The sequence below is a fragment of the Puma concolor genome, chromosome B3 (assembly GCF_028749965.1).
Source record: "Puma concolor isolate L17-30 chromosome B3, mPumCon1.1.hap2, whole genome shotgun sequence".
Lineage (NCBI taxonomy): Eukaryota > Metazoa > Chordata > Mammalia > Carnivora > Felidae > Puma > Puma concolor.
In genome coordinates, this window is record NC_141672.1 from 102,236,134 (window position 1) to 102,262,182 (window position 26,049).

A 26,049-nucleotide genomic window follows, 5' to 3' on the forward strand; every position below is an offset into this window, starting at 1 on the left:
ATATCTTGGACTTAATTTATTTCTTCATTGTTTGTTGTATATATCTTCCCAGGGCTGTTGTTTTAGTTATTTCAGTGTTTTCTTAGAGTTAACATTGTAACACTTTCCAGACAGGTGCAGGGCTCTTTCAGATCGGAAGGAGACAGAATAGCTTTTCTGAGTAGCTCTAAGGTTAAAGGGTACAGATTCTGGGGTGAGCACACAGGGTGAGATGACTTCAAGGTGATTCAGAGTCAGGACCCCTTATCATCATGATGTATGGACCTAGTTTTTAGAACTATTAAAAATTTATGTGTTCCTTATTGGTATTTTACCATACTTTGTTGGGCCAGGTAGAGGTTTCACCTCCTAGAAGATGAGAGATTTGAATTGAGAACTTGGTTTCCTCTCTAGGTTGTTTGACTAGTTTATCCCGTTACAAACACACTGTTGTCTTTGGGTTCCTTGCTAATTGTGTGTGACCACTAATAGCACTGATGAGGCAACTGGGATGAGCCAACTTAACAGCTTTTGTTATTAAAAAAATTTTTTTTAAATATTTGTTTATTTTTGAGAGAGAGCATGAGCAGGCGAGGGGCAGAGAGAGGGAGACACAGAATCTGAAGCAGGTACCAGGCTCTGAGCTGTCAGCACAGAGCCCGATGCGGGGCTTGAACCCCCAAACCTCGAGGTCATGACCTGAGATGAAGTCGGACGCTTAACCGAGTCGGCCAAGCACCCCCAGTTTCTTTTGTTACTATTTTACCTGATACAGAATTTTTATAAACAAACATTTAATACTCTATAAAAGAAACTACATCGCCTTATATGTTAATGCTTTCTAGTTTTAAAATCATAGCTTATAACATAGCTTATCTTAGTCACCTTTCTTTTTTATTAAAACAATCTTTGTGTACACTTGATATTAACTTTTCCTCTGAAAGTGTTGTGAACACAAGGCATTTCTAAGACTCAGTATGTTTCCATAATAATAATTTCCTTCTCCTTGGCCTTTTTTGATGCCCAAATTGTCACAACTCAGGGCGAGTTCTTCTTACATGAACTTCTTTGCCCATGCAGCAGGGTTCTTGATGCTTTTGGGTTCATTATTGCTGTCCTCGTTTTTGTCCTGTTTCACAATATGGCATTGGCTTGTCTCCGAGGAGTCCTGGTTCATTTTAGTGGAGAACTATACTGAAAACTACTCGGGCATGAGAACTAGTCATGGTTAAAGCTCTGTGCCTAGTGTTAGGTCAGTTTTAGTAATGACAGAACTGGGGGGAAATGTGTCTTTTTAAGATGATGAAGTCCCACCAACATTTCCAAATTTGTCTAATTATATTGCTTTACAATGCAGGGTTCTGTCGGCCACTAAGAATTTCTATGATGTTCACCTGTTCTATCACCAGTAATTTTTATATCACGCTTTCCATCCCTCTGCTTTAAACCATAATGATGCCAAAGGTGGTGTTTCAGAGACCTTTGAAAAGTTTTGACAGACAAATCTGATAACCTCTTGTATTCCATCTTATTAATAAAGTAGCTACCTTTTATTAAGGGCCTAAACTCAGACTCTGAAGCTAAGCTGCCTGAGTTCAAATCTCCACTCTGCCACTTACCTAGTCATGTAATCTTGGGTGAGTTACTTAACTGTTCTGGGCCTTAGTTTGCTCATCTGTAAAACAGAGTCTTCTCTTTACCTTGGTATCTTCTTCATAGAGTTGTTACGAGGATTAAATTAATACTAAGTGATTAGAAAAGTACATGGCTCATAGTAAATGCCATATGTGTTTACTATTTCTCCAGCTGTATGGGTCCCAGGGTCTCCTCTCATTTTATGTATTTCCTTCTCCTCCTCCTCCATGCCTTCTTTTTAAATATTTTTTTTTTCTTTTTTAAAAATTTTGAGAAAGTGTGAATGGGGGAGGGGGAGAGAGAGGAGTGAGAGGGAGAGAGAGAGAATCCCGAGCAGGCTCTGCTCTATCAGCACAGAGACCCACATGGGGCTCAAACCCACAAATTCATGAGATCATGACCTGAGCGGAAGTTGCATGCTTAACCAACTGAGCCACCCAGGGGCCACACCTTTTTTTTTTTTTTTTAAATAGAGAATGTGGATCATTTTGGTCTCTGAATTCATCGTTTGTACTTACTAATGCTTACACTCATTAGATTTTGAACCCCCACCCCCCACCAGATCCCTAAAAGTTTGTTCCATTAACCAATTCAAAATCTCCCCGGTACAAAAATATGTCCATTCGTTTTCCCTTTTCTTTTTTTCCAAGCAATTTTTTTTTATGTGCCTGCCTCTTGAAGGACTATCCCATCCCCGATTTCCGATATAGAAAATGTTATTAAAATAAAATTATAAGCATATGCCTCCATAAGGTCCATAAGCTTCCTGAAACTGAACAGATTCCATTCCATTCTTCTCTGCTGCAAATCCTGAACCTACAGTTAAATTCAAAGGTAAGAGGAAAGGAGTCAAATGAGTTGGTTTTGTCCACCCTGCATTTAATGCGTGTTGTATGGTACATAAACCTCTCAATGTGTCTGTTGTGCATTCCTGGGACTATTAGTAATTTTCCAGTGTAGTAGTGGGGCGGCAGCACCAGGCACCGGGGCTCCGCGTCCGCATTTTATTGGACACGCGTTCCTGTTTAGTGCGTGTGCTACACCTCCAGCCGTTCCCTCCCCTGGGCCCGAGGGAGTCGGGGGAGGAGGTGGCTGCCATACGCTTGTGACCTAATTGCCAAAAAATGCCACAAGGTGCTGCACCAGGTCCTTCCTTCCTGGAAGGCACGGCGCCTCTGAGCTGCATTTCCCATCTGAACACAAGGGGGTGGTATTTGAAAGGACAACCCTGCGACCTGGAGGTCCAGCCTGAGAAGCATTCACGAGTTAGAGTCTGTGGGACTGAGAGCAGAGGCTTTGTTTGCCTGTACAAGTCCTGGCAGTTTTCTGTTTTAAGTATTTCTTAATATGTCCCTCCTTCTCTAACTTCCTCCTACTGACCCTGTTGAGGCTCCCACCTTCTCTTTTTTTTTTTTTTTCTTGTGTGTTCACTTACGTGAACAAACCGCATCTATGTAAAGTGTATGGTGACAGATAGGAACTAGGGTACTTGTGGTGGTCACTTCACAATATATTCAATAGTGAATCATGGGGTGCCTGGGTAGCTCAGTTGGTTAGATCATGAGCTCTCAGTTTGTGGGTTCGAGCCCTGCATTGGGTTCTGTGCTGACAGCTCAGTGCCTGGAGCCTGCTTTGGATTCTGAGTCTCCCTCTCCTCTGCCCTTGCCCCACTTGTTCCCTGTTTCTCTCCTTCTCTCAAAAATAAACATTAAAAAAAATAGTGAATCGTTGTATACCTGAAACCACTATAATGTGATGTAATACCTAACAAAAATTAACAGGTATAATTCAGTGACTTTTGACAGCTATATGTACCTGTGGAACCCCCGCTACAATCTAGATACAAAACATTTCCATCACTTCCCAAAGAGTCCCTGGGTCCCTTTGTGGTCCCTCTCTCCATTCATTACCCCCTACCCCTTGTAGGCAGCTAGTGATGGTTTTTTTGTGTGTGTGGGAGGGTCACTTTATCACTTTGTGTCACTGTGGACTTGTCTGCATTTTCTGTAAGAGAAATCATGCAGTACGGACTCTTCTGTGTCCAGCATCTCTCTCTTGGCATGATGATTTTCGCTGTACCCATGTTGCATGCACCCGTTTTTACTGCAAAGTGGCATTCCCTTGTATTTATCTGCTCATTTGCTGATGCACATTGGAGTCTCCAGTTGGGGGCTCTTGTGAATGAAGCTGTGATGAGTATTACTGTACAAGTCATGATGTGGATATACGACTTCACTCCTCTTGGGTAAAGTCCTAATAGTGGAATAGTGATGGAATGTATGGTAGACGCAGGTTTAAAAAGAAAACTGTGCTTTTGGTGTCCTCAGAAATCTTTGCCTGCTACAAGCTGACAGAGATTTTCTCCTGGGATTTTCCCTAAACATTTTATAGTTTTTGCTTTTTAATTTATACCTGTAATCCACTTGAATTTTTGTGTTTGGTGTGAAGGAATAGTATATATACGTATTTTCCCCACGTAGATACCCAGTTACTTCCTTTGAGCATCCCTTTCATTCCTGTTATTGATAATTTGTATGCCACCCTCCCCTACTCTCTCTCTTCTTTGATCAGTCTAGCCTAGGGGGTTCTCAATTTTCTTGACGTTTTGAAAAATTAGAACAGCTTTTGGCTTTGTTGATATTCTCTGTTGTCTATTTTCCATCATATTGAGTTTTGCTCTGATATTCATTATTCCCTTCCTTCTAATTATTTTGGTGTTACTTTGCTCTTTCTCTAGCTCCTTTGGTGGACATTAGGTCACTGATTTTAGAGCTTTCTTGTTTTTTAAAGGTTTTTTTTTTTTTTAATTTTTATTTATTTTGAAGGAGAGAGCATGAGCAGGGGAGGAGCAGAGAGAAGGAAAGAGAATCCCAAGCAGGCTCTGTGCTATCAGTGCAGAGCCTGATTCAGGGTTGGAACTCATGAACCGTGAGATCCAATGACCTGAGCCAAGGTCAGATGCTTAACTGACTGAGCCACCCAGGCACCCCCAAACTTTTCTTCTTTTTTAATACCAGCAACTATCAATGTCCCTGCATGCTCTCTTCAGTAGCACCCCTCAACTTTGCTGTTGTATTTTCATTATCATCCAGTTTGAAATATTTCCTAATCTCCTTTGGGATTCTTCTTTGACCTGTAGGTTACTTGGAAGTGTGTGGTTTAACCTCCAAATATTTCAGGGTTTCTTAGATATTGTATTGTTTTTTATTTCTAATTTGTGTTATAGTCAGCAAACATACTTTGGATGGTCTTACCTATTTTAAATTTATTGAGTCTTGTTTTATGGCTCAGCATATGATTTCTCTTGGTTTGTGTAAAAAAACAGGTATTCTATTTTTGTGTTCTATAAATATCAATTAGATTTAGGTTGTTGATACTATTGTTTATGTTCTTTCTGATTTTTGTGTAATTGTTCTATCAGTTGGTGACAGAAGGGTGTTAAAATCCATCACTATGGTTTTAGACCAGCTCTTTAATTTTATTTTTTTTACTTCATATATTTTGAAGCTCTCTCATTAGACACACATTTTTTTATTGCTTGTCTTGGTGATGAATTGACCTTTTCATTATTATAAAATGTTTGCCACTGCTTTGTTCATACTGTGTGTCTTGTAGCCTATTTTCCCCGGTATTAATATAGCTATTCCTGACCTCTTAAGTTTACTGTTGGCCTTGTGTGTCTTTCTCCATCCATTTAGTTTTAACTGATCCATGTCTTTGTCTTTAGTGCAGATCTCTTGTAGACAGCACATAAATATTGCTTTTGTATATATTGTGATAGTCTCTTTTACTGGACTATATAGTTCATTGGCATTTGATAATTAATATGATTGGATTTAGGTCTATCATTTTATTGTTTTTGTTTATTCCCTCTAGTTTGTTTTTATTATTTTTATTTTTTGCTTATTTGTTTTGTTCCCCCTTTGATGATTTCAATATTTAGAATTTCATTTTACTGTATCAGCTGGCATTTTGCTCTCTTTTCTCCAGTATATTAGTGGTTGCTCTGGGTATCACAATATATACATCATTAACTGTTCACAATCCACTCAGAGGTAATACTGTACTACTTCATGTGGAATGTAGAAATCTTGCGATGATATAGGTCCATTTCCCCCTCCCCCTTCTGTTATTATTATAGGTATTCCATCTGCACACATTACAAACCCAAATACACTCATTGCAATTTTTGCTTTAATAGTCTATAGTATATACAATATGTGTATGTAACATATATAATGTATAATCTAATGGTATTTTAGAGAAATTAAGAGAAAATCGTCTTTTATGTTTACTCATATAGTATCTATTTCTGATGTTCTTCATTCCTGAAAATCTGTCTCTGGTATCATCTCCCTTCAGCCTGGAGACCTTTATTTAGCATTTTGTGTAATGCAGCTCATATAGGGACAAACTCACTTAGTTTTCCTTTTTCCGACAGTAAGCTCTTTATTTGACTTTCATTATTGAATTATAGAGTGTTCTGGGATGACAGTTTCTTTTAGCGCTGTCTTCTGGCTTCCATCGTTTTTGATGAGATATCCATGGTAATTCAAATTATTGTTTCCCTATATGTAACAGGACTGCTTTCAAGATTTTTTCCTTATTGGTGGTTTTCACTAGTTTGACTAGGATATACCAATGTGTATTTCTCTCTGAATTTATTGTTTGGGATTTGCTGAGATTCTTGAACTTGTAAATTTATGTCTTTCACCAAATTTTGGAAATTTTGAGCCATTACTTCTTTGAGTATTTTTCCTGCTCTAGTTTCTTTATCCTTCCTTCTGTGATTCCAGTTAGGCATTAGAAATTGTACCATAGTTCCAGGAAGCTCCATTTATCTTCAATCTTTATCTTATTCTTATTGAATGATTTGTTAATGTGTCTTCAAGTTCACTGACTGCATCATCTCCATTCTTTTCTTCAGTCTAGTGATTTTCTATTTCTTTGATTTTTTTTATTACATCAATTAGAAACATATTTTCTTCGACCTCATTGTGCTCAATAGTTATAATAGCTGTTTTAAAATCCTTGTCTGAAAATTTCAACACATAAGTCATCTCTGGACTGGCATCTATTGGTTCTCCTTTTTCCTGGGAATGGTCACATTTTCCTGACTCTTCGCATGCCGAGTAATTTTGGATTATAACCCGGACTTTGTAAAGGTTTTGTTGTGGAGACTTTGGATTCTGTTTTATTATTGTTCTGAGCAGCACTAAGGTTTTTGTTTTAGGTAATGAATTTGGTTAGACCCAACTCTACCCTGCCATGCTGTGATGGCTCATATCTCAGTTCAGTTCTTTAAGCCTTGGCTGTAAACATCTTTGAGTTTGCCCCATACACGCATGGTTGAGGGGTTTGCCGGAGACCTGAGCTGAGTCTATACACAGAATTTAGAGTTTCTGCCTTCATGGACTCTCCTTTTGGTTTCCCCTTTACTCTTGGCAGTCCTGGTTACGCTCCTGGACAGTACTGCTCCTGGGCAAAGCTGCAAACAAAAACAAACAAATGAGTCACAGAGAACCCGTTCTAAGCCTATCACTCCCCTCTATAGCCCGCCTGTCTTTGGTCTCCAAAGACCTTAATAGATGCTTTTTTGTCTTCTGTCCAGAGTTGATTGATAGCTAATTTTTGCAGGACCAACCATTGGTTGAGTGCTCGCTGCTCAGTGTTATAAATGCAGCTCTCATTCTCTGAACTAGGAAATTACAGTGGCCTCCTTGACTAATCTTCCTACCTACAGTTTTATTTCCTTCCAGGACAACTTTCACTTGGAGGGCCAGTGGTTGAAATAAAATCTAGGGCTGACTCTGGGCTTATAGAATTGGGTATAAAGTCCTTGTAAAGGTGCATGTAGCCCTTCACAAGCAACTCTTGTTACTTGCATACTTCACTAAGGTGCTTGTTCTTAACCTGGTATGTTCCCCAATTCTGGACCACTCATCCCTCTGTATCTCTTACTCTCTTTCCCTTGTATAACTCCAGGAAATCTTCATGGACAGTTCAATCCTTTTCCACATCTTGCACTCAACATATTCTCCAAGTCCCCCCTTATAGTCTGTGGATCCCTCTGGCATTGGACTGATTTTGTTCTGTTATTTTCTCTTTGGTAGTCCGTATCCTCATAAGACTGAAATCAAGGGTTGCAACTCCTGCCCTATTTCTTTAACTGCTAACTAGCTCCCCTAACTTTACACACGACATGATACATAGTAGATAACTCATATATATATATATATATATATATATATATATATATATATATATATATTTGGCATTAAATTTTAAGAGTACAGGGTTTTCATATCAGCCTTCAGCAGGTATCTGATGTGCACACAGAGTCCTTCTGAAATAGAACAAAGGATTTGTGTCTACCAGTCTGCTATGCACTGTATTCAATGTACCAATAAGGGTACTAACCTTGTCTTTTATGCCTCCTAACTATGGGTAGTCAACTCAGAATTATGTGAAATCGTCATTATTACTCTATTCTGAGAAAAGAGACAAGGGATTTCTGGAGCTTGTTAATGGGCAAGCCTCTTCTGCCTTGGTCTTTCCTAATGAATGGGAGAGTCCAAATATTGCTGGGGAAGCCGTGTGTGTGTGTGTGTGTAGATGTTGTACCTCAGGCAGTAAGCCAGCAGCAACATTTTTCTATCCTGAGCATTAAGTGATAGGTTTGGAGCCCATCCAGCTGTCGTGGCTTGTCAGCTGCTAGCAAATCTGGAATGCATTCTCCCCCTGTACACCATTTCCCACTTTTGTGCAAGGATCCATAGACTAGCAGAGCATGGGTTTGTACCGGAGCTGCTGCTTTGCTCCTCGGAATGAGCCATGTGGAGCAGAAGCTCCTGAGCTGTACCCCACTTTCTTTTGAAACAAATGAGCTTCTTTTTCAAAGGACTTTTCAACTTGCATGTGTTAATCTAGTGTCTTACAGTAGTGCTTTAGCTTCAGGTCCAATTTAAAACAAAAAAAGACAAAAAAAATTTTTTTCTAATTATGCAAATAACATGCTACTTGTAAAAGTATTTATACATTTATTTATTCCATAAATATTTATTTTGTATTTCTGACATGCCATGTTCTGAGGATATAGATAAGTAGATACGGTATTGCCTAGTGAAAATTTAGTCTAACAGTTGTTGGCAAGGATGTGGAGAAAGGGGAATGCAAACTCATGCAGCCACTGTGGAAAACGGTGTGGAAGGTCCTCAAAAAATTAAAAAATAGGACTACCCTACCATCCAGCAATTGCATTATTAGGTATTTTCCCAAAGAATACAAAAATACTAATTCAAGGGATACATGCACCCCTATGTTTACTGCAGCATTATCTACAACAGCCAACTTATGGAAGCAGCCCAAGTGTCCATTGATAAATGGATAAAGATGTGGTCTGTGTATACTTATATATATGTGTGTGTTATATATAAATGTGTGTATATACATATAAGTATTTTAAATAAATGTGTGTGCATATTATACACACACTCACATGCACAATGGAATAGTATTCAGCCATAAAAAGAGTGACATCTTGCCATTTGCAACAACATGGATGGACCTAGAGAGTCTAACGCTAAGTGAAATACGTCAGAGAGACAAATACCATATGATTTCACTTATATTTGGATTTTAAGAAACAACACAAATGAACAAAGGAAAAGAGAGAGAGAAACCAAAAAACAAACTTAACTGTAGAGAACTGATGGTTACTAGAGATGAGGTGGCTGGGAGAATGGTTGCATAAGGTGATGGGGATGAAAAACTATGCTTCTCATGATGAAAAAAAAAATAATGAAAAAGAATTAAACTAGTAATGTACAAAAAAAAAAAAGGAAAATTTAGCATTACGGAGAAATATACAGAAGAACTTAAAAAAAAAAACTGAAAGCTCTCAGTGCACAGAGATAATCGTGTTAACCCCGTTCTGGAATTTGCATGTTTGCACTTTAGGTGTCAGGCACCATCACTTCTATTTTCATTCCAATATCCTCAACCCTCCTGCTCCTTTGTCCTTCATTTCCCCCATGGGGCAAATTTCCAATTCCTGAGCATCTAATCATCAACCTAGGTAATGTCTGGCTCTGGCCTGAAGAAAAACTATTTAGAATGCTAATTTTAATCCCAAGGAGCTTGTTCTACTTTATATGTTTGAGATTCTGAATTTTCCAAACCTAAGAAATACTAATTATTAAGTTATGGAGGTATTTCCCACTAAATTAAATTAATAGACTTACTCATTTTATAGTTTAATAAGGGAGTATTAAAACATGAGCTGTACCTTATTTATAATTGCAAGGAAAGTGGTAAATATCTAAGTGCCATCAATAAGAGACTAGTTAAATAAATAATGTACATCCATACAATGGAATGCTCTTCTGAACCCATTAAAATATCTTGCTGACATAAAAAGAAAACTAATAAACATGGCAAGATAGTCACAACAAATTGCTGAGTGAAAAAGACCTCAAATTTAGCACAGAATAGGGTATTTCGTTTGTTTCCATTTATGCAGAATTGGATCCATATGTATGTACATGCACAGAAAACTATCCGTAAGGATGTGTTTCTTTAATTCCTACTGTGTAAGAGGTGCTCGAAAAATACATTATGACATGTCCATGTCACGGGGGAAATCGGGTAATACGTGGCATGTTTGTGGGGGACAGATTTGCTTTACTAAAAGTACTTTTTTCCTCCTCTCTAGAATAATGAACTACAAAGCAGGTTGGACTATTTAACAGAAACCCAGCCCAAGCCTGAGGTGGAAACCAGAGAGATTGGAGTAGGCTGTGATCTTCTACCCAGGTATTTAGGAATTTCCTATTTTTCTGACTCAGATTCCTCTTTGACTTAGGAAAGTACTTTATGGGGCTGTTATTACCAGAATTGCATTCTTTCTATCAAAAATATTTCTGCAACAGTAAATGATCGCTGCTGAGAAGTCTGGCTGGTTTCTGAGGGAGCAGGGGCATTGTGCAGGGCAGAGGGGATAGTGAAGAGAGGCCTGGAGAAGCCACGTCAGAGAAAGATTGGCCCTGTCCTAAGTGCACGCATTTGTTTCTCTATCCATTCATTCATTCACTCAGCAAACATCAGTTGAGTACCTTCTTTGTGCCAGAGGCATAGGGAGAGGAATGAGATTTGGTTCCTGCCCCACATGCGGTCTGGGGAGACAGATATGGGGGCAGACACTTACGACAGTGCCAGAGGGGCCTGCGAGGGGCTTTGGTAACACAGAGGAGAAGTTCTAAGTCGAACAAATGCACCTGTTCCCCAGGGCCGTAACACTGTATTGTCAAGCACTGGCGCAAATAAACGGATCTGTTTCAGTCATGACAGACAAACAAGAACGACCGCCTTGTTTGTTAAGTTGCACTTCTGAGCTCGAGGACTGACCTGTTTGTTCTTAAGCTGCTCCACACACCCATGCCTGGGTCTCTCCCTAGTAAGAGGAGAGTCTGTGACCTAGTAACTAACCCACCATCTCTAGGAGCTCAAAGCTGTGCTTGGCCCAAAGAGGAGATAAAACAAGTTTATAAGCATGTGGCTTGTGACTTAGGTAGCCAAAATCACAAAGTACCTCATATACTGTTTGTGGGAGGGTGTATTTGTGTGTGTTGCATTAGACATTAGCAAGCCAGAAGAATGCAGAATCCTGGAACCTTGAATGGTTACATCTGGTGGGAAATGGCCGTAAGCCGATCGCCAAGCTGGGATGTAGAATACCTGGGTGTAGTCCCCCTAGCTAGTGGCGGGATACATTCAGGCTGGACTCTCTTTGCTGGGGCCTCAGTTTCCCATTCAGTAAAGTCAGTGGTTTGAGTAGGTGATTGCTCAGATTTAACCAGCACAAGCAGGGAGAAGGGTATGTAAGTAGACTCGAGGTCTCATCAATGTGGGGGACAAAGTACCGGATAAAAATAAAGCCAAAAAGAATGATCATGTCCAGGGCCTCCTTGTGAAATATAAAGTTTGATCATTTCTGTCCTTTTTTTGTTTTTCAAGAATCAAGTGGTTTAGTCCACTTTAATTGCCCACATAATAAATCTTGTTTGGCTAAGACGTGTATAAAACTATGTCTGAAACCAATAAATTGTTTGTTTTCCAATTCCCACATTTTGGCTTAAAACAAGGTTTTCAATTTGTATGCCGAAGGATAGCCTGCAGCAAACTTTTATGGCTAAGTTATGAAACCACAAAGCGGTTTTCATAATGGAAGTGCTGACAGACCCTTAACTTATGGCCATGGTGGACTTGGAAGCCACTTCAGTATCTAAAAGCAGATTTTCCATAAACGGAACATTTGGTTTCCCCCAGGATCCATCTTAGCACTTTAACTGCGTAGGTCAATCAGCAGAGGAAATGAAAACTACGTATCCGCATTTCCGGAAAGGCAGAGTAAGATTTCATTCGCTTCCTCACAGATATTTATTAAGTGCCTACTATGTGAAAGGTGCCACGCGGGCCTGAGTGGTGAGGAGCTCGGGGTCTTTAGAGAGAATTCAGAGTAGCAGTTTCCCACCTGTGCTTGGTGCTGCTGGGCTCTGTGCTGGGGCTCAGGGTCAGGCCTCCGGATGCCTCAGGGGGTGAGAAGGTGAGCAAGGAGCTGGCCTGTGGGGACCCTCCCCCTCCTGGAAAACAAAACCAAACCAAACCTGAGAAACTCAGCTTTTAGTATGTTTTGTGTGTTGTATTCCAAGTGAGATTTTGTTTGAATAAAGAGTTCTATGGTCAAAAACAAATTAGAACCCCCTGGTCTAGTTTATTATTTTTTTTAATGTCTATTTTTGAGGGGAGGGGGTAAGGCCAGTGAGAGAGGGGGACAGGGGATCCGAAGCAGGCTCTGTGCTGACAGTGGAGAGCCCAACTCGGGGCTGGAACTCGAACCGTGAGATCATGACCTGAGCCAAAGCCAAAGCCGGATACTTAAGCAACATAGCCCCCCAGGAGCTCCTCCAACCCCCACCCCAAGTCTAGTTTAATTCCCATGTTTGAAAACTACCAAAATCAAGGCCCAGAGAGAAGTGATTTACTGAAACCACACAGCCAGGATTAAAACCAGGTCTTCAAAGTCCTGGTGTGGTACACGTGTGATTTAAAAAAGAATAAATAGAGGGCTCCTGGATGGCTCAGTCAGTTAAATGTCCAACTCTTGGTTTTGGCTCAGGGCATGATCTCACGGGTTCCTGAGATCAAGCCCCACATCTGGCTCTGGGCTGACAGTGAGGAACCTGCTTGGGATTCTTTCTCTCCCTCTCTCTGTGCCCCTCCCGGCTCTGCTTTCTCGTTCTCTCTCTCAAAATAAATGAACATTCAAAAAATAACAATAAACAGAGTTGCTGAATTGTGTCGTATACGTTTTAACAAAATTCCTGGTTCTTACTTGGACTTTAAACTTGCATCTAATACAAGAGCCCATGGTGTTTTCCAGAATATTTTAAAAACAACTTCCTCCAAAAGGTGCCTGGCTGGCCCAGTCGGTAGAGCACGTAACTCTTGATGTTGAGGTTGTGAGCTTGAGCCCCATGTTGGGTGTAGAGATTATTTAAAAAAAAAAAATCTTAGCCCAGCCTCCTCCAAAACGTTTTAGATCAATAGAAGTATTGAATTAAGCCTCAATTATGCAGATGAGTTTTGTTCTCACTCATGTTCTCTCAAAAAGAACCTGACAGGGGTGCCTGGGTGGTTCAGTCGGTTAAGAGTCCAACATCGGCTCAGGTCATGATCTCATGGCTCATGAGTTCAAACCTTGAGTCGGGCTCCGTGCTCACACCTTGGAGCCAGGAGCCTGGTTCGGATTCTGTGTCTCCCTCTCTCAAAAAACAAAACATTAAAAAAAAGAAAAAAGAAAAGAAGAAAGAAAGAACCTGACAGTGTGGCGAGCCTCAGGCTGTGGGGCTTCCCTGCCCAGCCCGCTGCTGAGCACAGCCTTGGGCAAGGTACTTAATCTCTCCTAAGCCTCAGAGATTTCATCCTTAAAACGGAAGTGAAGAGGACAACATCAAATCTCACAGGGTTTCTATGAGGATGAAATGAAACCATGTATATAAAGCATTTAGCACGGTAACTAGTTAAGCACTTAATAAATAATAGTTATGATTACTGTTAACTAAACCAAAACTCTGGTTATTAGGTAAGACGCTGTATCAAATACAAGTGAATTTGGGTATGCTATGATAATTTCATTAACTTAATTTTTACTGATGGTTATTAGTAATTTTGTGAGGTGGATTGATTGTGAAAGGGATTCAAGTCTATCATGCTCCAGTATGCATTAAGCTCTCCAATTAAACTATCAGTGGTTTGGAACCCTCTAGACATTGCTTAAAAAAAAAATCTCTGGAAGGCCCAGTGATGGATGAGGTCTCTTCCAACTGAGACGTCAGAAGTAAAACATAAGTCCCAGGGTGTTCCAGGCACCAGGCACGAAGCCCCACAGTAGAGCAGGCCACCCAGGACTCATTTTTGCCTGTACCTGCAAAGCCTTTCGTGCTGTGCTGCTGCTAACCGTGTTTGACTTATAATTAGAGCTGCTTGGTTTTCATGCTGGGAAAACTGGAAATCAGCCTTTTCTTTAATTTTAGAGCCAATAAGCCCCTTTTGTGAACTCCTCCCCCGACCACCACCATTTCCCCATTTTTGCCAACACCGTGTACTCCTGTGGACAGGGACTCTGGGCTCCCTCACCCCCTAGTCTAGCACTTTCTTGATGCTCAATAAACATCTGTTGGCTGAATGAATGAAAGGTACATACCAAGTGAGGACCGACGCAGGTGATCTGTACTGTAATACAACCTATTTATTTACTTCATAAAGGACCCCGAAGAAGCAATTTTTGCTTATGTTTTACTTCTTTGTGATTATTCTCCCTCTCCTCACTAGAACATAAGCTCCATCAGGGCAGGGATTTTCATCTGATCGCTAATTACCACCTCCGATCCTCACCACGGGAGCTTCTCGTGGCTCTATCTTGGTTACAGTGGTTCTTGCAAAGCTGGCTGCCAGTCTCCTGGCTTTACTTCTGCCCTTCCTGTGCTGAGCTCTCAGGTACTTCCAGCCTCTCCAGACACAAGTCCTCATTCCCTGCTGGGTGCTCCCAGCGTATTGGCTGATTGATCTTCATACCCACCTACAGCATCCATAGCTGACTGCATCATTTTTTTTTTTCCATCGAAGCCAGTTCTTCTTAGTAGTGGTTAAGAACACTGGCTTAGAAATTAGACCTGGGTTTAGGTCCTGGGTCCGCCTCTCACTACATCTACAGCTTTGGGCAAATCCCTAACCTCTTTGAGTCTCAGTTTCTTCACTCAGAACTGGAAGGTTTTTGACAGCAATTCCCTCAGAAACTTGCTGGGATGGTGAAGTAAGATACAGGTATGAAGTCCAGCATAGAGGGCGCATTTTCCTATTTCCATTGGGGGCCGCCACCATGATACCAGGTACCTAAGCTCAGTACACCGTGGGCACTTCTGCTCCAGGATGGCCTCAGTGCCCACACAGTCCTGTCTCCTCCCTGCATGACCTGCTTCGTGACCTCCATAACCCCTGCCACCAGCCTGCTGGAGACCCAGGTTCTCTGTGTCTAGTTGACTCAAATACCACCTTCTGCCTCCTTTCTCCTTTTCATCTAACCCTTGCATTCCATACATTTCTAGAGAGCACAGATCTTAGAGCAAAGACGAAAGGGCTGAGAAGGCACTCACTGTCATTTCAGGGGTTTTAAACACCTGTCTTCTAGAAAAGACTTAAGAGTTTGATTTGAAAGTTTGATATATATTAAGTAAAGCCACTGAGAGCAATTTCCAGTCCGCTAGCCTTCAAAGAAAAAATGAAAAACAAAAAATGAAAAGAAAAAAAGACTTTTTCTCCTTGCCCCTTAGTGAATCTTGGCTTCCAGCAAGCTCATAAATTATGCCTGAATAGGTGTGATGTAATGGAAACATATTCCCCGTGGTCACAAGTGCCCAGCACATAGTAAGTGCTTTAAAATGCCTCCATCTCCTATTTCTATCGTCGAGACCAGAACACAAAGTAGTTTTTTGTCAAAGTTCTATTTGCTGACTCTGCTATTGTTTCCCCCGGGGGAACTGCCTCTTTATGGATTAATAAAAGGTTAACAATAGCCTTAAAGTGTTAAAGAAAATGGCTGAATTTTAGTTCTGTGGTTGAAATTATTTGTGTTCTTGAAATCCTGTTGTTTCCTAGTGATCAACCAAATAAAATACCTCACTTCCTTTTGAAAGGCTGGGATAGGAAAGCCTGTTTTTGAAACCCAGAACGTTCACCTTTATAAATATTTCTGGACTTTATGGGCTTTTAGGATATTATCACCAGAGACCATTTCCGTTATGTGGAATTTTCACAGTGGTTGGCACAAATCACCATCTGGCTCCTGCCCCTGGCACTCCACTAAAGTGCCTGGTCAGGTCACTGGGGACCCCTCAACTGACAGATCTTGTGGATTCCTCTATCTATGGCAGGTGACCTGCTGACCACTTACTCCTGGGAATCCTTCATCCCCTAGTTTCCTTCGTCATCCATACATTGAGTGATAGCTGTGTGCCTGGCCTGAGTGAGCTGCTAGACTCATGGAGAGGGGTGAGCTACGGTTTTCACCCTTCACGAAATTGTAACTGGCAGAGGATGTGTAGACCAATGGGGGCTGTGGGATGCTTCCAGTGGTGTGCCAGAAGCCCGTTAAGTCCTTTTCGCGTTGTACGTAGGGAGGATGGTTTGGAGAGCATGGAGAGGACATACTGCATCTCTTGGAGAGAGACATAAAAGTTTAAAATTTCCCCCAAGCTTCTAACACACCGCCTAAGAAGCTGTATCCCAACTATAGTTGCAAATCACTTCAGGGTAGTGGGAGGTGTTACCTGCTGGGAAGGTTTAGCAAAAGTGACCTTGTGGAAGCAGAAAAGTGAGCACCACTGTTCAAGGAAACTGAAAACAAGCACAAAAAGAAAGGAATGATCATTTCTATCCTTGCGGTGCAGAATCAGGGAAACTGTCATATTGGAGGTGATGTCTGAATCTTGAAATACAGGCAGGGATTCACCAGACCCATTTGATTAGGGGAGCATTCAAGGTGGAGGGGACAACATGAGAAGGGCAGTGTGGCCATGATGAAAACCATGGGAGAAATAGCAGGAGATGGTAGAAGGCCTTTAAGACCATGCACAGGAGCTTAGACTTCCATCCAGGAAGCAATGGGGCAACACTGAAAAGTCGTAGGAACAGTAATGTGCTTCTTTTATCAGTGAGATCTCGTTGACAGCAAAATGGTTAGAGGATTTGCAGAGGGGGAAGACTTGCTGAGACAGAAGGCAGGGAGACCATTTAGAATACTCCTGAAGTATTCAAAGTAGTCAAAGATAGTCAAAGATAAATGTTGAGAGCCTGAACTCGAGCAGTGGCTGAGGGAATAGAGAAGACAGATGACAAAACAGTAGCTAAGGAGGTAGATTCCATATCACTTTGTGAAAGATTGGCTACGGGCAGTTCAGGGAAGGGAGTGGACTTGTATTTCATAGATACAATTGGTCATTGCAGTAGTTGGGGTAAGAAATGTTAGCTGCTGTAACAAAAAGCCCACAAACCTCAGCTTGGCAAAATAGTGATTTCTCGTGATACAGTCCAAGACTAATTGGCATGGGCCTCCTTGCACACAGTCATTCAGGAGCCCAGATTCTTTCAACTAATGACTCTGCCTGGGTTTTGGAGACCTTTTGGGCCCTCCGCTACATCCTCTGCATGAAAGGGAAGAGATTGGGCATGGAGGGTTATGCAGAAGGATTTTATGGGCTAAACCTGGAAATAATATACATCATTTTTGCCCCTTTAGTCATATGGCCCATTACATTGCCAAGGGGGCTGGGAAAGGTAGTTATGTGTCCAGGAGGAAAAAGAAGTGGGATATTTTCTCCATCTCAGTCACCAAATCCTGGTTAATTCTACCTTCCCAGTATCTCCCTACCTTTTCCTTGCTACTTCACCTCGAGTGCTACAGTCAGAATTCAAGTTCTCATGACCTCTCTCTCGCCTCCTAAATAGCAAAAATCTGTTCACTTTCTGCCTTCAGACTAATCCCTCTGCAGCCAACCATCAGTGATGCCAAGGAATCTTGCTAGAATAAGAACATGAGCATATCACTCTGCTCCTTAGTGGCTCTGTGTCCCTTTCTGAACTCCTTAGCAGGGCACAGAGGGCCCTTCCACACCAGGCCTCGTCTTCTGCCATTTTCCGTCGTGAACTCTTTGCTCCAGTCCTACCAAGTGTGTCTTTCCACACCCAGAGTCCTTGTGTTCACCCTTCTTTTGCCTTTGCGCACACTCTCCCTTCTGCCTGAATTCCCATCTCCTTGTCCACCAGAGGAACGCCTAAGCACCCTTCAAGATGCCCCCTCTGTGCGAATTTCCAGATGCCCTCCTCCTACGTGCCGCAAACTCGTTCTGCCCTCAGTTTGCCCGTAATATGTTAATTCTTGTATGGCTCAAGGTCCTGACAAGACAGGAAGATTGAAGAGACTTAGATGAAGGTTTGGACAGCTTTGAGAAAAGTAAACGAGGGACAGTGGCTTACTCTGGAGCTAGCACAGTGGAAGTGGTCACCAGACTGGGCCTCTGCAGAGGCAGGGGGAAGAGGCCAATAGAACACACAAAAGGGGGGTGCTGGGAACTGTGGCCTCTGCTAGAGGAATGCAGCCAACCACCAACCTGCTGCCTGGCCAGAAGGGAGCAAATGTGATGACCTCACCGTCCTTCCATTCTCTTATCCCCTGCTACCAGTTCCCAACTGGTCAAAACCAACTGGAAGCTAAAATCTAAGGGAGCCCATGGATGCTGACATCAGGTCAGCTTCCCAAAGGCACAGAGTGGGGTGGAGAAGGGGGAGAGTTATCCGAATGGGCAAATGGAGAATATCCGGCTCATTTTGCATCTATTATAGTACCTAACACACTACATTAAAATCATTTTATTTTTTTATTAAAAAAATTTTTTTAATGTTTATTTGAGAGAGAGAGACCGAGTGTGAGGTGGGGAGGGAAAGAGAGAGAGGGAGACACAGAATCTGAAGCAGGCTCCAGGTCCTGAGCTGTCAGCACAGAGCCTGACTTAGGGCTTGAACTCACAAACTGCAAGGTTGTGACCTGAGCCAAAGTCAGACACCTAATCGACTGAGCCACCCAGGCTCCCCTACATTAAAATAATTTTGAGTTCTTTAAATACATGTTTTTTTTTTTTTATTTTTCTGAATGATATTTAGCATGACCTATCTAAATTGCTAAGATTAATGGTCCCTCATAATATTTAAACAAAAGATTCAACTGCATTGTGTCAGTTTATTTTCAGGCTGCTGTGGCTGCAAAACCATTTTCTAGAGCTGTCTCACTTGAAGACTGTGGGGAGTTTTGGTCGATCTTCCTGACTTGCCTTTTCTCGTTTCTCAGCCCAACAGGGAGGACTCGTGAGATCGCAATGCCTTCCAGGAATTACACACCGTACACACGAGTCCTGGAGTTAACCCTGAAGAAAACTCTGACTTAGGCGCCTGGAGACAGTCGCTTTGGACAGAGGGACAAAGGCCCTAGAACCCTGTGGCTTGAGGCTGGGAAAGGTGGCTACCACCTCGTCCTATACAGGTTTAAGCCAGAAAGGAGATTGCTGACTCTGATCTACTTCTAAAACATGAAGGAAAGCGGAGGTGGAAGGGGAGGGCAGGAGAGAGAGGTGTCGAGGTCATATTTCAAACACCCAACCGTGCTATACTGGGCCGTCATTAGCTTTGGGAGTAGACACTGAAATTCTGTCAGGAGAATTCCCTCACAATTTATTTTCTGTTTTACTAGCCTTCAGCTGGGAGGAAAAAGGGCATTAATTTGAAATTTCACGTTATTCACGTCAGGATCATTTGTTACAGCATGAAGGTTTTATTTACCCATAAAAGTATTAGAGGCAGTGTTTCTCTGGTGCCGAGAAGCCTGTCTGCGGGAGCGTGGGCACCTGGGGAGACCTGGCCAGGAGGGAAGGCTTCCCAGCATGCAGACGCTCTCTCTTCTTGGTGCCTGGATGTGTGTGGGGTGTGGGAGCCGCGGTTGGAGACTGGCCTCCTGCGGGCATGGGTGCCTCATTCCCATGTGCTAATCCTCCGGTTTAATTCGTGCCTTATGTCTGTATGGGGCTCACTGAAATCAATGTATTTATTTTACCTGTGATTTTTTTTCTTTCTCATTTTAACTGAAAAAATTTTGTATGTTGTGGAATGTAATCATTTCGTTTTCATTATCGACTGGTGTTTTTGTTAAATGAATAATTTGTTCATGCATGCTCTACTTTGATATTACAATCTGTGTCACATATGTTTAATAAATGCCATGTATTTTTTTCTACCCGTGTTGGCTCTGTGTTTCATCCATGGGCAGGTAGAAGAGGTAGACAGCGGAACCGGGATCTGGAATGTCAAAGTGAGGGCACAGTGATCTTTCAGTCAGTAGTCCTTAGAAGCATTTATAAACCATAGGAGAGGGTGTGTGTATGTGTGAGAGAGCACCAGCGTGTGTATGTGTGTGTGTGTGTGTGTGTGTGTGTGTGTAAACCCTGAACATTATCTGCAAACTCTAATATTACATAGTAATTTTATCTTATTGAAATGAAAAATAGCTTTGTATGCAAGGTTTTATCCTAAATAAAAAAGTAACATTCTATAATAGTGCCTCTATCAATATTTTCATTTCAGTCCTTCTTCGCTTTCTTCACACACACACACACACACACACACACACACACACACACACTATTTATTTTGTTTTTAAAACAAGCATGGCAGTATACTGAGAAGCAGAATCATGATATTTAGTAACATGGGCTCAGGGGACTGAGCTCCGTCACTAGTATATGCTTTGGGCAAGTCGCAGAACCTCTTCGAGCCCCTGTAAGATGCAATCAGTGATAGTTCTTTCCTAACCGGAGTTGGTGTGAAGATTATATGAGTTAATGTCCATGAAGTTCTAACGTGATGCGTGGCACACAGTAGGCACTTGCTTACTAAGTGCTATTATCAATACATACCTTTGTAATGTACTTACTATACTGTGATCAATCTAGATATGGATATAGGTATATAGATCTATGGTACTGCTTCTTATGATTAATTGGATTCCATTTTATTGGCATACTATGACTTCCTGGACCTATCCAGTCAGGTTGGAATTTTGGAAGTTGTCTCCTTTTCTTAAGCAGTCCTCTGATGAATCCTCTTCTACACGCATCTTTGTACGCTTGCCTAACTACTTTCTCAGGATAAATTCCAAGAGGAATCGCTGGGCTGAGACAAAAATGATGTGAACTTGGGGTGCCTGGGTGACTCAGTCAGTTAAGCATCCGATTCTTGATTTTGATTCAGGTCATGATCTCACAGTCCGCGAGACTGAGCCCCACACTGGGCTCTGCGCTGACAGCACAGACTCTTTCTTCTCTCACTGTCTCTCCCCCTCTCTCTCCTTGCCCCTCTCCCACTTGCGTGCGCATGCTCTTTCTCTCTCAAAATAAAGAAACATTTTTAAAAAACTATGCCAGCTTAAGTCTTCTGGTGCATATGCTCCAACTGGGGCTGTGGAAGTTTGTGTCCATTTAAATTCTTATCAACAGGATGAGAATGTGGTTTCCTGACCCCTTTGCCAACACTGGGAATGAGAAAACGAAGGAGTATATAAAGTTGCTTGCTTGAGGCAGACCTGTCCCCCTAACAGGCAGTGAAAAAAGTTCCTTCAGGATATTGCCTTTGGATACCTGAGCTCAGGGACTGTGCAGGTGTGAGCTGCAGGCCTGTAGGCGTCCCGAGGGCCCAGAGAGAACATGGGCAGCAAACAGGAAGCAGGCCTGGACTTAGAGGAAGCGGGCTTGCTTTCCCCGGGATCCTGGAATCAGAGAAGTCCTGCTGCTTAGTCAAAAGCGAGAGCCAGCTATGGAGACAGAAAATATTCAAGCCCTGTGACCGAAATGGGGTTAGAATCTGGGTGGGACCGGCCCCAGAGGGCAGACTTCAGGGCTGGCAGGGAAAGGGACATCTGGAAAGAGCTCGGAGTTGCTTGATGTGACAGGCCCTCCCCCCTCTAGAGGGGGCATCAACCGAGGCTGACCTCTGAGCTGGTGGTGAGTCTACCCTGGGCACCCTCTTCCTCCCCCAGCAAATGCTGTCTTCCTGCTCCAGGAGCTCTGGGGGTGGTCCCCCTAAGGTAAGGGGTGGGGTGGGAGCATGTGACAGGAAGGGCAGGATTCCCTCATGTGTTGGCTCAGGCCACCTCAGACCACAGTGCTCTTCTTCACATCCAGACTCAGAGGCCCAGTTCAGTTCAACCAGCGCATGCCATCGGCGCTGGGGAGACAGACATGTGCACCTCGAGACCCTCGCCTCTGCAAAATTGTTCCCAGTGAGTTTGGCTCTTCCTGATCTCTGCTGTCTCTGAAATCCCAGGGGTACTTTTTCCTAGGCCCTCCTTCTTCTCTTATATCTAATGACTGATCATCATGTCCATTTCCTGTCTCTCCTTGGGAGGTAATTTCCCATAAAGGAGGGGACCCATCCCAAACCCTGATAATCATGAAGAAATCTACAAATGCAAAGTACTCCAGAAAGAGCCCTGGCTGGGGAAGTACAGGACACCAAGAGTTACTGAGCCAGACCCGGCATATATCCATTAAATCTTGGCAATCATTCTATGTGGAAGATGTTACTAGTGCCATTTTGTGGACAAGGAAACAAACTCAGAGATGAAAACTGTCTGAAACCACACAGGCTTAATTCCAGAACACAGGTGGGAAGTCCGGAGTCAGTCCCGGGTCTGCAACTAAATCACAGTACCTGTTTGGTGAGGCCACTTGAGCTCTCAGGCTCAGTGCTCTGAGTAGTTTTGCCTCGAGCTCAAACTGTACCCCCCTCATAGGCCTGCTGTGCAGATCACGTGAAAGAACGTGGGAAAATTTGCCAGACACATGCCGACAGTTGCCACCTGCCATTATTACTAGTAATCATTGGGAAAGAGGTGTTGCATCACGAATATTTGCAAATCCAAGGATCTCCTCTTATTGAACACAGATTAGAGACTCCATGAAGACTAGTGAGCGGAATTGTGTGGGAAAACATGTGGCTGGATACACAGATTAAATAAACTGTAGTGTCCTTTTCCTCCTATGCAAATCTGAGAATAACCCATTTGATTTTGTCAGGAAAGGGAAAGGCCAAAAAGGAGACTGGAGATGTATTTCTGGAAAGAGAGACCAGAGGCAAAAAGAACCAGAGGGAGACTGGTGGCTAAATTTTGGGATAATGTGTCGGGACAGGATTAGATTACTAACACATGGTGTGTAGTGTAAATTATTTGAGCACTCTTTGTTGAAAAGACTACCCGTTTGCCACCTAATTGCTTTGGTACCATTGTTGAAAATCACTTGGCGATATTTGCATCAGTCAATATATACACTCACTACTTTGTTACATCGATCTATTTGCCATCTTGATACCAAGCCTACACTCTCTTGATCATCAGTGTTCTAATAAGGCTTGAAGTCAGGTGGCACAGGCTCTCCAACTTTGTTCTTTTTCTGAGCGGTTTAGGGTATTCTGGGTCCTTCACATTTCCATATGAGTTTTCCAGTCTGTCCATTTCTACCAAAGGCTGCTGGGACTTTGATTGGCATTGCCCTGAATAAGACAGATCACCGAGGGGAACACCAAGACCTCACTGCTGAGTCAGGCCAATTTGGAGCGACATCATGGCCTAGCTGGCAGTGCTAGTCAGGTCCTGAAGGTTGGGGTTGCTTCCCCGTCTTCGGTTGGGAAGGTGCCCGGTAAAAACTGCCATCATGTATTTTGATAAAGGCATAGTATAATCTTTGTGGAATTCCGAACAAAATATTATAAGAAACATTAATTTGTGCCCAAGGGCCGTAAAACCCATGTAATTTGAATGCAATAAAATATAAATAAATAGCAAACAGTTCTTAGGGGTTTTCTCTTAATTTTTCAACACATACTTTTGAGTTTTAACATACAGCATTTACAGCATTCACCTTCCTGAATTAGGGGTGGGAGGGGGTTAAGAAATAATTAGTAGGCAATTTTTTGGCCCTGGGACTTTTCTTGTAAATGTTTTCTTTGGCAGCCATACTCTTGAGAACAGGAAGTTACTCTCTTGTTACAGATTTAAGACTTTTCTGAGCCAAATAACAGAAAGCTGGATTAGTTCTGAAATGAAGAGGGGGGGAAAAAAAAAACAACTCTAGGCTCTTGCTGGAGATTAATGACATCTTGCAAATATTTTAATTCTCTCCTTTCCTCTTAACTTGCCACCCTCCTAAACAAAACACATTCAGCCTGAAAAACTTAACCGGTCACTTTGTGGCCCAAACCCTAAAATAAAATGTCTTTATGGTACCCATGAATTTATTTAAACATTTTTGGGGGGCTGGGAAGGAAATGAGGGCTGTCTCAAGTTAACCTTGTTTTGGTCCCCAAATCCTCCATATGGAATTAAAAATAGAAAATATGTTATAAAGATGCTAATGTTTCCACAGTGATCATAAAGATTCATAATTTTCTTTTAAAACGGCTTTTCTTAAAATCGGTGACAACGTTGTGTCAAGCTTTGTAAACAATGACTATGTATTCAGATGCTTACAAACAATTCCTTAGGAAATATTCCAAACAACAGAATTAGAAACTTTGATTCTAGCACTTATTTAGTTGGACTGTACAAGGAAACCGGTTTCCTCCCAGAAAAGGCTGAGTCTTTCTGAGTTAAAATTCCCTTTTTATACTTAATTCTAGAGAAAATAAACCCTGTAATCTTAATGAAATTTGTACTCCGGGGGGACGTTAATTCTATAAATTATCTGAGAATCGTTTATGGGGATTCTTAAAACACAGAAGATGTTAGGGCAACTGAGATTCAGAGGTAAAGAACACTTCCATGTAATAAGTATGTATCTTCTTTTTTTTTTTCAACTTTTTTTTTTATTTATTTTTGGGACAGAGAGAGACAGAGCATGAACGGGGGAGGGGCAGAGAGAGAGGAAGACACAGAATCGGAAACAGGCTCCAGGCTCCGAGCCATCAGCACAGAGCCTGACGCGGGGCTCGAACTCCCGGACCGCGAGATCATGACCTGGCTGAAGTCGGACGCTTAACCGACTGCGCCACCCAGGCGCCCCTAAGTATGTATCTTCTATTAGTGACCTAGGAAGTTTCCATGGGATTTACTGTAGCCTCTCAGAAAAGAAAAATGTTGGGCAAAAATTTTCATTTATACTCCTGACACACCCCAACTCCAATGCCCTGGTACCCAGGGTCTGCACAGAGGTGGAAAGGGTCTGGGGTAGGGTAACGGGGTGAGTGGCTGGCTGAGGGGATGCTCACCCAGACGGTCAGTACATGCCCATCTTAAAATCACTCAAATTCATGATTTTGAACAACTCTGTCCTGTCAAAAAAATCCATTTGTAGAGTGGACGTGGCCAAAGACCCACAATTTGCAACCCTTTACTTACATTATCAAACATTTTTTTTTCTGTGCATTATAAAAAATAGTCCTTCAAACTACCTTTTTCTCTTGTCTGTTGGAAATGATGTTCCTCTCACATCATTCATTATAGGACTTTTTTTTTTTTTTTTGTCTTCTGACAACTTCAGGGTTTTTTTTAAAGCCTTATAGACAATCTTAAATTACTCAGAGCTGTCATCCACTAGATATAAAAATTAAATTAAGCTCAAGAATTCTAGGTGATGGAAAACATTATCCAGTTCCATAAGATATGGGCAAGTATGGGAGTACAGCAAGGGCTGATAAGACCCGAAATATCATCAATGTTGGAGGAGTATTTATTTACAGGGAGCTACCTGCTTCCTGGTTTACTGCATACCAAATATTTCTTCTCAACATTTATGAGCTTAAATAGATGCAGATGTTGCCAAAGAATGTATTAAAACATTAATCATCCTAGAATCGTATCATTTAAGCGTTGAAAGGCATCTTGGAGTTTGTCTGGTTCAATACCCTCATTTTAAACAGGAGGAGAGTGAAATCCAGAGAAACTGGCCACAAAGTTAGTGGTACATAAACCCTCTCCCCATAAAGACATAGTTGGAGATTGACAGCCACCCCTTCAATTTTCTGATCTCAATCACCTTTATTGTCCTATTTACTATGCTTGACTGTTCTCTTCTCCAAAGTTTTGGGAAGAAAATCAAGGACTTTTTCTTTTTTGAATAATTCTCCCTACTATATATTTCATGGGCATCCCTTGTGCCTCCCCCTCACTTCCCCTAGCTGAAGCTTTCCAGAGCTGTGTTCTTTTTTGTGCAAGACAGAACATTAAAGGTGACCAGACACTTGATTTTGGCCAGGTCTAGCAAGAGGAGAGGGGTAGCCAGC

The 26,049-nt window shown here is 42.0% G+C and overlaps 1 protein-coding gene and 1 long non-coding RNA gene across 3 annotated transcripts in view; one reads left to right on the forward strand and one right to left on the reverse strand.

Annotated features, from left to right (window-relative positions):
- The window catches only part of LOC112856506 (myocardial zonula adherens protein), a 122,563-nt gene that overhangs the window by 69,795 nt on the left and 26,719 nt on the right, over positions 1-26,049 (forward strand). The window contains exons 12-13 of one of the 2 annotated variants that reach the window (XM_025920090.2): positions 10,328-10,428; positions 19,073-20,011. In XM_025920090.2, coding sequence (XP_025775875.1) covers positions 10,328-10,428; positions 19,073-19,169 — 198 coding nt within the window. In that variant the 3' untranslated portion in view covers positions 19,170-20,011. Of the gene's footprint in view, positions 1-10,327; positions 10,429-19,072; positions 20,012-26,049 lie in introns of those variants that run through there. The other variant, XM_086710786.1, reaches the window with a different exon arrangement.
- Positions 5,156-26,049, reverse strand: part of LOC147580242 (uncharacterized) — a 37,881-nt gene continuing 16,987 nt past the window's right edge. The window contains exons 2-3 of the long non-coding RNA XR_015252673.1: positions 12,146-12,254; positions 5,156-7,102 (exon numbers count right to left, since the gene is read on the reverse strand). This is a non-coding gene — a long non-coding RNA (uncharacterized LOC147580242). The remainder of the gene's footprint in view (positions 7,103-12,145; positions 12,255-26,049) is intronic.